The following is a 13,443-nucleotide window of genomic DNA, read 5'->3' as shown; positions in this document are numbered from 1 at the left end:
AAAAGAAGTCCCCCCAACGCCTGCTAATGAACAGGAACACACTAGTAACCACCGACTCTCTGATGAACCTTCGTTGAAAGAAGGGTATAATACTGCAAATTGTCATGGCCTGCTTGTATAGAGTCCTCGCCTGTGCAAAATGCATCTTCCAAATGATGCCTCTCCGCCGACCCATGTAGTATACTCAAACACTTTCCAGAAAGGAAAAGGCCCCCCTAGTATGCATCTAGTCCGCATTGCCTTCGGTAACCATACCCACAGCGTTGGGGACGCCAACGAGCACCTTGCCTCTGGGTACCGGGGCGTCCTTGACCTTCATGCAACCGAATACGTTCACCTCCTTGATGTTGGGGCAGCTGCGGAAGATGCAGCCGACGATGTAATCGTCAACCTCCTCAACGAAGCTGATCTCGAGCTTGAGCAGTTCTGTGTATTGGTTGTCCTTCCCAAAGACGTCCTCCAGAGCTTCGCGCGTGATGTGACGGCAGGCGTGAATGTTGAGATCCTTGAGCTTGCGACCCGAGTGCTTCATCAAAGCACGAAGTCCGTCAGAGCAAAGACCGACCTTCTCTGGGTTCTCCCGCGGGTTGGTGGAATCAACATGGCAGCACTTCTGAAAATCAATCTTTTCGAGCGGCGGATTGGCCCAGTTGGTGAAAAGATCAACGAAGCCAGCATCGGTAAGCTTATCGCTGTCGTTGATCCGGAGCTTTCTGAGAGAACGACAAGACATCTTGATAGCAGCCAAGACCTCGTCCGTAGCGTCGAGGAACAATGGCAGAGAAAGCGTCTGCAGATTTCCTCCAATGCTTAGTATCGTAGACGCCATGACCTTGGCATCAATGCGGTTCTGCAGGTGGAGGCCCAGATGCCGGAGGCTCTTGACCTCACCAATTTCCTTAATGCCGGCGTTGGTAATCTTCTGGTTGTGGTAGGCCTTCAGTCTGGTGAGGTTGGGACAGTTCTTCGGGAGTAAAGCCAGGATTTCGTCTCCGAAGTGTCTGTCCGTGTAGTAGACGCGAAGTTCTTCTAAGGAAGCACCCTTCTCCTGAACAAACCTGGTCCACATATCATCGCTAAGCAGGTTGGCTCCATGGAGATAGAAAGATGTGAGCTGCGTATCGCGCTCGAGAAGATACTCCATGACTTCATCCTTGAACTGAATCGAATTACGCGCCTTGAATCCCTTCAGATTCGCCGCAACCTGGAAGATTCCGATGTAATCATCCATGCCCAGCTTTGCGCCATCATAGATATTGATGAACGAGGAAGAGGGTTGTAGGAAGAGTGCCAGGGTTTGCGGGTTCAAGAGCCGACGCTTGGAGAACAATCGAGCGATTCTATCGACGATATGGTCAGGGAGCTCTCCGAGGCTGTCTGCGAGGTCGACATTCTTGGCCAAGGTCTCTATGCAGAGTGTTGTCAATCTCTTCGCGCCAGTGTGGTAAGTTCCGTCGAGGATGTTGCTCTGGACCTTTCGGCGACCTCCGCCTCCTGCAGCAGCCTTCCGTGGCTTCTTGTTCGGTTGCTTGTCGTTGGCAGCAGCCTCTTTGCTACACTTGGCGCAGAGCAAGCCACCGTCAGGACCGGTCTTGGAGTAGGGCGTCACCGTAAAACGCTTCTTGCAAATTTCACAATTGTCCATCTGGCCAGGTAGGGGCTGAGACATTTGCTCCATCAAGGCGCGAGCGATGTCATCGTCGTCCTCGGAATCGCCTGCGTCGCGCTTCCGCTTCTTGAACTTCTTGGAAGCCTTGATCTTGGCAATGGCCTGCTTCTCCTTCAGAAGGCGCTTCTTCTTCTCGGCTTCTGTCTCCTTGCGAGTGCTTGCAGCAGGTTGACTGGCTTCTTCGTCGGATTCCTCGTCCGGCTGGTTCTGCTGCTGGCTTTCAGCAGCAGCAGCGCGACGACGATCAGCATCTCGGCGGATCTGATTGGCAGAGATGTTGTGAGACTGTGGCAGTGGTCAGTGTATGCGCCATGCGATAATCATGAAAGGAAATCTCACGGCCAGATAATCAGTCAAAGCCGACTGCCTGTGAAAGATATTAGCAACCAAGAACACAAAATCACAATGAGTGAGTACTCACGGTCCAGAGATGTGGCGGCGGACATTAGCCGGTGCCGTATTCTGCTGAGCGGGTTGGGCTTGCTGAGGAGCTTGATTCTGCTGGGCAGGCTGGGGCTGGTTCCCATTCTGACCCTGTGCTTGAGGCTGAGGCTGGTTCGCCTGCTGACCTCTACGACGAGAAGGCCGCGCCATGTCGGATGGTGTTGCTTAAGCAGCTGTAAGATTTTTTGATCTCAATCTTGCTGTTTGCAACAGAGAAGCGTATGGTCTTCTCAGAAGCTTGATTGCTTTGACAATTTCGCAGCTAGGACAGCCTGCAGTGGATGACAGAAAAGAAAAATCAGTATTGGAGTATTGGAATATCGGAGACTTGGTGTTGATGGAAAGATCCTCCAGATGTGAGTGCCTCTAAGTGAGTGCCTCCAGTTGTGAGTGGCGAAGGAAGCAAACAATATTGCGAATGGGCAGAAAGTAGGGGATGGGAGAGAGAGACTAACCTCAAATGAATAAATTGATGGCAAAGTCGGATGGTGTTTGTCAATGCCGTCCTTGTGTTTACACTGCCTTGAGACGCGTCTGGGCGAGTCTGAAGGGGGAAAAAATCGTGATGTCCTAGGGGGCAAATTGGGAAGGCGACAAAGACGTCGATACAGACAGGCCAAGGGGTGGTTTCCTTCTCGGTGGCCTTCTTTCCTGATACCTACCTACTGCGTACCTGCCGTCTATCCCTTCGGCCTCTGGTGGGATCCACTTTGCAGCCACACTGTGCAATTGATCGCTAATCTTATCCATTTGGCGACTTTACAGAGGATAGTGGTGAACTCATACCGTGCAAAGTGGTTTTCTAGCTGCAAGATGCACACCGTACGTCAGGCAGCTGCCAGGGGGTTTAGTTGAAGTGGGGTAGGCAAGTCAACGGGAAGGCGTGGGGCGGGAGCCACTGCACCGGAGACGTCGGGGACCGGCCGGGGTTGATCGATCGCCCCAAATCGAACTGCTTCGCTGGAGCTTCAGGGGCGTGGAGATCGAGAGGTTGTTCTGCAGCTTGAAGCGTCATCACTCTTTGGCAGCAGGCTATTCGACTGAAGGTTTTCTTGCTGCAATTACAATATGAGAAGGTTGAAATGCAAAAATACCCTCCTTTTGCAATTTTTGAGAGGCAATTGAATTGTGAAAAGTCCGGCAGTATCCACCCAGCGGAGGCTGTCTTAGTGCTTGCATGCTTCCATTCTTCCATTTGCTTTCGCCCGCCTAGGTAGGTAGGTACTCAAAGCACCCTGCAGGCTCAAAGAGACCAGCACACCAGCTAACCCTTCTAAGCCCAAACTTCAGGCAGACACACCTTCTAGACGCCTTCCTCCCTTGACAGGACCTCGGGAAGGTCATGTGACTGCGCGTAGGGGGTCCTCTTTTTTCGTGAGGCCGACTTTTGGGGTTACTCTCAGCGCGTTCCAAATTCTCTCCCACTTTCCTCTTGCGATTGGCCTTTCAGCTTGGACAAAAAGGAGTAGCAGCAGACAGGTGGCAATCGCCATTCACCACTCACTTTTCTCTGTCACCCATCTTCTTTTTTTCTTCTTCCTTTTTTCTCGCATCCACAGCAGACTGCAGCAATTTCCTGCTCCTGCTGCTCACGTCACAGTTCCCCTTCTCACTGCCCAATCTGTCAACCGGCAGCTGTACCAGCCAGGGTGCTTACTTTCGGCGATAAGCGACTGAGACGCTACGGTTTGCCACACACACATCCCGAGCTTTGTCCCGCCCTTCCCCCATCCCAACTTTTCTGTCTGTCCGGTGTCAAACCTTCACCTCCGCGCGAATCACACTACTGAGAAGGCTATTTCATCCTTTACTTGTGAGATCACGACTCCCGTCATCTCCTTCCTCTTCGACCGGAAGTCCGAGCCAAAAGAGACACCTGCAAAAATGACCGGCCGTCGTGGTCGTGGTCGTCCTTCTCTTGCTGAGAGCTTGGCTTCCACCCGAACCAGTGAGTACCCCGATCTGAGTCTCTTATTGTTTCTATCGCAACTCCATCTTCCATCTCAAAAAGATGCTGCCGTGCGACCAGAGGCAATGTTAGTATCGAAATACTAACACGATCTTCAGATTCCCCCAACCTAGCCTCCACTACTGGTCGTCTCACTAGATCTGCTTCATCCAAGAATCTGCCAGGTCCCCAAGCTCCCGAGGTTGACACCTCGACACCCACTTCTGCCCCTAGAGGTCGCGGCAGACCTCGCAAATCGGTTGCTGCCACCGCCGAGTCCGTCTCCTCGGCCCCTTCTGCTGCGGCCTCTGCCGATTTTACTTCAGCTAGCGAGGATTCGACTCCCGCCACCAGCAATGTCGCTACCCCGGCTCCGTCTGTAGCAGCTGGTGGAGGTTTGAGGCAGACCACGCGCTCTCGCAAGTCGGCTGCAAATTTCGAGATAGCACTCCCAACTGCCGCGGATCTCTCTCGCGAGCGCGCTCTGCGACATAGCAAGTACTCACTCAACCCCCAGCCCAAGCGCAAGCGTTTCGAGCTCGGAGACAGCGAAGACGACGAACTTTACTCAGACAACTCTCCTGATGCTATCGTCGCTCGCCGCCTCCAAAAGGAAGAAGACAGCAAGCTCGATGTCAAGAGCACCAATGGTGTTTCTGCCCAGCCCAAGCGCAAGCGTTTCGAGCTTGGAGACAGCGAAGACGACGAACTTTATTCAGACGGCTCTCCTGATCCCATTGTTGCTGGCCGCCTCCAGAAGGAAGAAGACAGCAAGCTCGGTGCCAAGAGCACCAGTGGAGTTTCTGATGCTGATCTCGCCTTGCGATTGCAGCAAGAGGAGTACTCTCAGATTCCGCTGGCGGTGGGTAACTCGCTGCGCGGTCGACGCAACCTGAAGTCACAGACTGTCCAGTCTTCCGCTGCTGGCCTTAGTGAGGCTGATTCCGATGACGAGCCTCTTGCTGCACGAGGTCGTGGCCGTCCTAAGAGCGCAGCTTCCGCCAAGAAGCCTGCCATAAAGAAGCAAAAGACCTCCAATATCGCCGACGACTCTGATTCTTCTCTGTCGGAATTGTCACTGTCCAACCAAGATAGCGACTCGGAGGACATTTACGGCCCGCCAAAGAAGACGTCGAAACCTGTCAAGAAGCCGGCTAAGAAGTCTGCCAGACAGTCCACGCGCCGTCCTATTCCTCAAATGCTTCCAGAATCCAGCATCGACGAGGATGAATACACGGATGAGGCCTCTGTCACAACCGAGTCGAGCGATGACAACGACAATGACAATGGTGATCTGCAAGCCGCCATCGCCAGACAGTCTCGTCACCGCCGCGCTTATCAGCACGGCTCTCGTCGCCGAGGCAGGATGGAGCGTAACAGGCTCGAGCTGCACCATCCAGAGATTAAGACGATGTGGGATGAGCTCCGGGCCCTTCCTCCCATAAGGCCTGAGAAGATCGCTCAGCCAGCGCAAATCTCTCGTCAACTCAAGCCTTTCCAACTCGAGGGTGTCGCGTGGATGATCGCCATGGAGAAGACGGACTACAAGGGCGGTCTTCTTGGGGATGAGATGGGCCTTGGCAAGACCATTCAAGCAGTGTCGTTGATAATGTCCGACTATCCTGCTAAGAAGCCCTCTCTTGTTCTGGTCCCACCGGTCGCTTTGATGCAATGGCAGGCTGAAATTGCCTCTTACACCGACGGCACTCTCAAGACTTTCGTTTACCATGGTTCCCTCGCCAAGGCAAAGCAGATGACCCTCAAAGAGCTTAAGAAGTTTGATGTCATCATGATGTCCTACAACAGTCTCGAGTCCATGTTCCGCAAGCAAGAGAAGGGTTTCACCCGCAAGGACGGCATTCACAAGGAAGAGAGCTTGATTCACCAGATCGACTTCCACCGCGTTATTCTCGATGAGGCTCACAGCATCAAAGTGCGAACCACCATGACGGCCAAGGCTTGCTTCGCTCTGAAGACGCAGTACAGATGGTGCTTGACTGGCACTCCCCTCCAGAACCGCATCGGCGAATTCTTCTCTTTGATTCGCTTTCTCGAAATTACGCCATACGCATCCTACTTGTGCAAGCAGTGCCCTTGTGCTGGCTTGGAATGGAGTCTGGATGACGACCACCGCTGCAAGAGCTGCAACCATGCTGGTATGCAGCATGTGTCCGTCTTCAACCAAGAGCTTCTCAACCCCATTCAGAAGTTTGGCAACTATGGCCCGGGCGCCGAGGCTTTCGAGAAGCTTCGTCTAATGACCGGTCGTATCATGCTTCGTCGCCAGAAGAAGGATCATACTAATGCGATGGAGCTTCCCGTCAAGGAGATCTACGTCAACCGACAGTTCTTTGGCGAAGTAGAGAATGACTTCGCCAACAGTATCATGACCAATGGTCAGCGCAAGTTCGAGACGTACGTCTCCCAGGGTGTTTTGCTCAACAACTACGCCAACATCTTCGGACTCATTATGCAGATGCGCCAAGTCGCCGATCACCCCGATCTCATCCTCAAGAAGAACGCCGAGGGTGGCCAGAACACTCTCGTCTGCTGTATCTGTGACGAGGCTGCCGAAGATGCAATCAGGAGCCGCTGCAAGCACGACTTCTGCCGTGCGTGTGCTAGAAGCTATCTTATGCAGTCTGACCAGCCTGATTGCCCGCAGTGCCACATTAGTTTGGCGATCGATCTTGAGCAGCCCGAAATCGAGCAGGATGAGACACAAGTCAAGAAGTCGTCAATCATCAACCGCATCAAGATGGAGAACTGGACGTCTTCTTCCAAGATTGAGCTCCTTGTTCATGAGCTCCACAAGCTGCGTTCCAACAACGCCTCTCATAAGTCCATCATCTTCTCGCAGTTCTCGTCTATGTTGCAGTTGATTGAGTGGCGCCTTCGTCGCGCTGGCATTACCACTGTGATGCTGGACGGTAGCATGAGCCCCGCGCAGCGTCAAGCATCCATCAATTGCTTCATGACGAAGCCCGAGGTTGAATGCTTTCTTGTGTCTCTCAAAGCCGGTGGCGTGGCTTTGAACCTCACTGAGGCATCCCGTGTCTTCATCGTTGACCCGTAAGTTTTTTGTCCCTCGCCCCGACTTGTTGGCTTTTGCTGATTTGCCGATTATCAGTTGGTGGAACCCTGCAGCGGAATGGCAGTCCGCGGACCGCTGCCACCGCATCGGTCAAACTCGTCCTTGCACCATCACTCGTCTCTGCATCGAAGACTCTGTTGAGAGTCGTATGGTTCTGATTCAGGAGAAGAAGACAAACATGATCAACTCTACCGTCAACTCCGACGAGAAAGCAATGGAGTCCCTCAGTCCGGAGGACATGCAGTTCCTTTTCCGAGGCTCTTAGATGATCTAGCTCTTGTCGAGTGTTCTTTTTCGAGAACTTTTTTTTAGGGTTTCTTTGGGGCGTTAGGAAAGAAAGGTTGAATTGGCCTCGGCTGGGGCGTACCCGGATCGAGCATTCGTCGTTTTCGTTATACCCCTTTCTACGGCAGCATTATGGCTGCTATCATGGAGTGGCACTTTATAAACCTGTATGAGTATGACTCTCAGAATTGCATTCAGCTAGATAGAGTCTTAGCAAAGACGCTTTCTACAATATCTCACAATGGAAAACTGGACGACGGGTCCAATTATTAGGTAGCATCCAGTGCTCCATGAACGTGGGTTGTGTTGGTGATGGTTCCACACCCTCAGGTGAACGGTTGCAACTTTATTTCAATACTTTGCCAAGCGCAGGACGTTGCAGCTCATTTACATGGAACAAAAGCCATGCCTTTCTGGGACCCTAGGAGACGAAACACTTACTCTTCTTGTTAAGACCCTGATTTAGGTCAGCCGCGCTCAATTGGTAACCACGACCCCAGTCTTATCGTCAGCTTTCGCCTCTTTGCGCAATATTGTGGCGAGTCAGTCAGATGCATTTGCCCCGGAACCAAACCGACGGCGCGTTTCGTAAGCGCAGCCTGATGTGAGCGAGTGGAAGGCTCGGGACCCCGTTGGGACCGACAACATCGCGGTGGAAGTCGTTGACTGATGGGAGGAGGATGGGAGAAATATGTTGTGAGCGCGCCGGGCAATTGTTTGGTGTTGGATTATGTAGTACAATAATTATATACGTGAATAGCATCATCTGGACGATGATAATGCCCCGGCCACGAGGACGTTTACATCCCTTTTCCCCCGCGTCCTCAAGTGGTATCTTTTAGGTCCTTGCTTCCTTCCCAAAAACTCCAGAAGCCCGCTTCCTGCCTGCCCTTTGTGATCATAACGCGGTCATGATGTTGCCCTGATGCTCCCTTTTCAACTCGTCGTCACTCCTTGTGTTGTTTACTCAAAAGCCCAGACCCTTGGAGAACTCAACGTCCATCTGCGCCCAGGTCTTGAGGCGGTTCTCGAGGTCGGCGTCGGAAATCTCCTCCTCCCTCTCGCGGAACTCGAAGCCGTCGGTGTTGCAGGCGCCGGTCTTGCTGAAGTAGTAGCCGTGGGCGTCGATGTTGAGGCCGAAGGTGCCGCCGTTGCACTTCGTGTTGGCGTCGCCCTCGCAGATCTTGACGTCGCTGATGGTGTAGTTGACGGTGGTGGTGCTGCCGGTGGACAGCCAGTACTCGGGGCTGGTGTGGCGGTAGCCGAGGAAGATGGGGGGCAGGCGGGGGACGGGGTCGTCGACGTGGGTGACGCGGTACTCGGCGCCGGCCTGGACGGTGACGAAGTCGGTGAAGGCGGCGTTGCCGACGCGGGGGCTGCCGTAGGTGTAGATGTCGGTCGGGTAGCCCTCGCGGCGGAGCTCGGCGGCGGCGATGGTGGCGAGGGCGCCGCCGAGGGAGTGTCCCGTGGCGACGACGCTGAAGCCCGGGTTGGCGGCCTTGGCGGCCTGGACGGAGGCGATGATCTCGTCCTTGACCTCGTCCCAGGCGTTGGAGAAGCCCGAGTGGATCTTGCAGCCGTCGGCGAAGTCGCAGTCCTCGAAGCCGAAGAGGAGGTTCGTGATCCAGTTGCGGACGTTGTGGGAGCTGCGGCAGGCGACGACGATGTTCTGCCTCACGGGGTCGGTGGCGACGAGGCCCTCGACGCCGGAGACGGGGCCGGAGAAGGTGCCGACGACCTTGGCGCCGTTGGCCTCGACGGACGGGCAGGCGTCGGAGCTGCAGACGATGCTTGCGCCGGCGGCGGCGTCGCTGTTGCAACCAGTCGACTGGACATACTGCACGCATGTGTGTTAGACTCGGGGTCTGGGGTGAACGTGTTGGGAGGTTTGTACGTACTTGTGTGTAGAACTCGAGGTTGGCAAAGTCCTCAGAGGTGATTGAAACGGCTGCTTTTTGTTAGTCTGATGGTTGTTTAAAAGAGCAAGAAGCATCATGATATGAGAGCTTACCTCTGCCGTTGAGGTCGGTCACCGAGGCGCGGACATCGATGGGAGATGCCGAGACGGCGGCGGACAGAAGAGGAATGAGGGCCAACTTGGACAACATGGTGACGGCTGGACAGAGCAACGACTCAGGGCAACAGTGATGGAATCTCTCGAGAACTCGCTCGTAGGGCACACCGGACAGGAGATCGAGGGGAAACCTGCACCCTCATGATGCAGCCGCAAACAACTTATACATTCGAAGTAAGGTAAGACGCCGTTGAAGAAGCCCGCCAACAGGGTGTAGAGGCCATGGTGGATCGACAGCGAGTCGTAACCCCTGGTGCAGTTTGTCAGGGTTGCGGTGAGAGTCCGTTCTCCGTAGTCACATCCACTCTGCCTCCAACAGGTTGCCCGGAGAGGTTGGGCCTCGTGGCCGAATCACATCGGCCATCGGTGTTGCGTGGACGCCGGGGGAGATGGGAAAAATATCGCACTAGAGCAAACAATAGCAGACCTTGCTCTTTTCCGGCAAGTCCTCCGCATATTGGAGAGATCGCGCCAGGCACTGGTCCCACGGAAATCGGCATTGGGAAAGCAAGCGCCAGTCGCGATGGGGAGGAGACTGGAGACTGGAGACTGGAGAGAGGTGATGGGAATGGCTGGCGTCTTTGGAGGCGGCGCCTCCATCGGCAGGGAAGCGGGCTCGAGACGTCCCAGTCCCAGACTGGAGCCGGGGTCCAACGTGCGGGAGAGACACAGCATTGGCCATCAGGTGGCCCTCAATCGGATGGCAGGCGTATCAGGCCTTGTTCCCTGAACAATATTAACCACAGCTGTGGAACTGGAAGCACGCAGAACTCGGTGCCCAAAGAGGGAGAATTGCTTACCATAGTATTGACTTGAATCATGTTCGAGGCAACCCACGTGGGCGAGATGGGATGTCATCTCGCGGAGACGGAGGGACGGTAACATGGTAACACACACTAAGACGCCCGCGCGAACCTTCAACCGTCCAAGAGCCCCCTTGAACTTCTTTTCAAAATAGCAGTGGTAGAGTGTGCCAGAGAGAGCGGCAGAGGGCCAAAAACTTGGAAAGAAAGTTGCCTCGAGCAATCAGTCTGAGAAGCTGGGGTCGCATTAGGCGCCACGTGAGCCAAGGTGAGCCAAGCAGCGCGGTGAGTGGGCTTGCCGCTTATTGAACAACGTCGATTAGGTGGTGGACTCGTCGAAGCGCAAAACCGGGGTGTAGCTGGGCAGTTCCCACTTCTGTTGGGTGTCGTCGAAACAATAGCGTGCAAACCGATGGTGTAAAAAACGAGGCCAACGGCAAAAGCTGGAGCACCGGGTCCTGGTCAACGGCGAACCGGTGGCCCTTTGCGGTCGAACGAGGCGGGCTGTTTGTTCGGGTTCCTGGCTAGAAGAAACGATCCATCGTCGATCCCTGGCCTGGTGCTGGTGCTGGTCGTCAGTGGTCACTTGTTCCCCCGGACGAGGTCCCCGCCGATGCTCAACAAAATCATTGCCGTTTACATCAAAGTCGGATCGAGACTCGATATGTCTCCATCAGACTAATCAATAAAAGAGCCGTAATACCGACGCGTTGTTTTTTCCTTCACCCCTCTTTGCATGTTTCGTTGCGGTGTATTGGTGCTATGGTAGCGCCCTCGATGATGAGGGGGCCCCCTCTCGTCCCTCTCGTGCCATCACGCGGGCCGCGCTCATATCGGACTCCGACGATTCGAGTAAACAAGTCGGGCGTTCGGTGAGCTGAGCATGTTGCCCGTCAAGAATGCCTGATGAGAAGTGACGCCAAGTTGGATCGTGCAAAGGGTATGCATATCTGGCTGAAGACGGGAAGCCGCAGCAGCTAAAGAAGTGTGGCAGATGCAACGCCAATGCGAGAGAGCGGCGCGAAATAGAGGTTAGCAGTGGCTTGGCTCGGCGGCAAAGCTATGTCATCCTGCTTTTACCGCTTTATCTTACAGCCAGTCGAGGCTTGCTTCTCGTCACATCCACCGCCTACCTATAATCAACCCTCTTCCACAGTCACCCATCTCTGACTTTCCCATCCATCCTTCTTTCCGGTGCCTGTAGATCAGATGCTCACGAGGTAACCAAAAACAACGCGGGGTTGAGACATTCAGCCTGCTCGCCCTGAGTCTTGCCTTAACGAGGTTAGAAGCCATCTGAACTTGACGGACAGCTACCTCAACTAGCTGCTTGATCTGAGGGTTACACACTGAATCTTGCTTCGACCTCCGGCATGGTTTTCCCGATCTCCCCTGCAATGACATTCAATCTTTGAGTCAATTATCTGCAATTATATCACCGACAGCTGACTTGGTGACCACTCACACACCACACGACAGCTCCTCAATCGCTGTCATATGTCGCATTCAAGAACACCAATGCCACGCCATAATTAACAACTCGATGATACTATGTACTCGCTCTTCATCCCGCGCGAGAATAACAACAAAAAACACACAGTGAGTGAATCCCGCCGGTATCGACACCAATCAACCTGGTCTGCCGTGCAGTCAAGAGCCGAAATCTGTGCAGTGTCATCCCTGTTCCCTGTTTTTGGTCCCCGCTGCCGGACCGAGTTTGGGGGTTCCAACCGCTTGGAGCTCTTCGCTTCGTTCGCTTCTAAGTCGTTCTAGTCTCATTAGAGCTGTATGCCCGACCATAAAGACATGGGAAGCAAAAAAAAGGGTGGTCACGCGTCAAAATGTTTCCCACCTCTACCGCCGTCGTTACACACCCATTTCTGCCATTGCGCGCATGCACTATTATCAAGAAAAACTGCCAGCTTTGCTCAGTTGATCACGCCCGCAATGCGACACCAGCATGCAGATTTAACAGTGACCGACCTTTCGCCCACTCCATCCTCCCCGCTTCGGAGCCGAGCCGGATCAGAGGTCGGCCTTCCTAGAGCAGACCGCTCGATGGGCGATGATCATCCCCCCAGCCGGCTGCGTGCGCTCAGCGCTGCGCGTATTCCTCGCATCTCTCCAGCAATGAGGGAGATCTGCAATTATTGTCACTCCTTACGGGGTATGTCGACATTTACGGTTAACGTCTCCGGACCTGTCATCGCTTTGGGCCTCGGTCGTGGGTCCGTCTGTCCATGTTCCCCTAATCTCATGATATCCACCGCATTATTCCCAAGTGTGTTTTTTTCCCAACGGACTTGAAGATTCCTCCGGTCACTGGCAACGACGCAACGCAACGCGACCCCCAAACGTCCACACACGAAATGCCGCTTCGCTTCCAGGTTGAACCCCCAACTAGTCCGCACACCAACTCCCGCCCGAAGCGAGCGAGCCAGCCAGCTAATCAGCAGCTCTCGGTCCCTCACCCGACTGAATCCCAAGCTCTAGAAACGTCTTTGAATGGTTCCCCATGGGTCACATTTCCCCGCCTTCTGCCAGACGTCCCTTGCCCACCCCTCTGCGAATACCGCTTACCGACTCTTCTCTAGTCTCGACTCTAACGCTACGCTCTACGCGATATGCTGATCGGCCGCACTACACTTATCTCTTGGTCACGCATAGGCCCGACTTCACGGCCAAGCCAGCTGCCCGAAAGGAACAGGCCGCAACCTTGATGCGTTGCAATATTTGGCTTGTCCTATATGTGCCTGCTTGATGCTCATGGACCCTTTCGGTTGCTATCGTGACATTACACCTCTCTCCGCCCCCGAACAGCTCGGGTACATACACGGATGTGTGCTGTGTGCTGTGTGCTGTGTGCTTTCGTGGCCGACGTCAGTCACATACATCGTGGGTGCGTCGCCAAGGGGTGATCGCTTGCTTGTCGCAGTTCAGCTTCGCGGGCCACCCCTTTTCCTGCTGCCCGCTGCCAGCTCTCCCTTGTGACAGGCAAGGGGAAGCGTTCTGAGATGTGAGCCCACGGGAGAGTCATGAGGATGGGCGCTACCCCAAGTGCAATGCAACCATGGTATTGAAAGATTGAAAGCAGGGCGCCGGATCTTGCGCTGGCACGGGCGCCCG

At 54.4% G+C, this 13,443-nt stretch overlaps 3 protein-coding genes across 3 annotated transcripts; 1 reads left to right on the top strand and 2 right to left on the bottom strand.

The window, feature by feature from the left end:
- Positions 1-226: 226 nt before the first annotated feature.
- Positions 227-2,263, bottom strand: rhp7 (DNA repair protein rhp7; the record flags this gene model as incomplete). Its single annotated transcript, XM_032020792.1, has 3 exons — positions 227-1,954; positions 2,009-2,036; positions 2,091-2,263. 3 exons carry the CDS (start codon positions 2,261-2,263, stop codon positions 227-229), a joined length of 1,929 nt encoding a protein of 642 aa, XP_031882248.1.
- Positions 2,264-3,997: 1,734 nt separating this feature from the next.
- RAD16 (DNA repair protein RAD16) lies at positions 3,998-7,420 on the top strand (the record flags this gene model as incomplete). The annotated part of the gene is made up of 3 exons (XM_032020791.1): positions 3,998-4,061; positions 4,181-7,133; positions 7,192-7,420. 3 exons carry the CDS (start codon positions 3,998-4,000, stop codon positions 7,418-7,420), a joined length of 3,246 nt encoding a protein of 1,081 aa, XP_031882176.1.
- A 987-nt stretch (positions 7,421-8,407) lies between these two features.
- LIP-0 (Lipase) lies at positions 8,408-9,548 on the bottom strand (the record flags this gene model as incomplete). Its single annotated transcript, XM_032020790.1, has 3 exons — positions 8,408-9,277; positions 9,339-9,388; positions 9,452-9,548. The coding sequence occupies 3 exons, from the start codon at positions 9,546-9,548 to the stop codon at positions 8,408-8,410; spliced, it is 1,017 nt and encodes a 338-aa protein (XP_031882175.1).
- Positions 9,549-13,443: the final 3,895 nt, after the last annotated feature.

Source organism: Colletotrichum fructicola (assembly GCF_000319635.2).
Source record: "Colletotrichum fructicola Nara gc5 chromosome Unknown KSG_Nara_v1_contig02, whole genome shotgun sequence".
Lineage (NCBI taxonomy): Eukaryota > Fungi > Ascomycota > Sordariomycetes > Glomerellales > Glomerellaceae > Colletotrichum > Colletotrichum fructicola.
The sequence above is the reverse complement of the archived record's forward strand: the minus strand, read 5'-3'. Positions and strand labels throughout refer to the sequence as shown.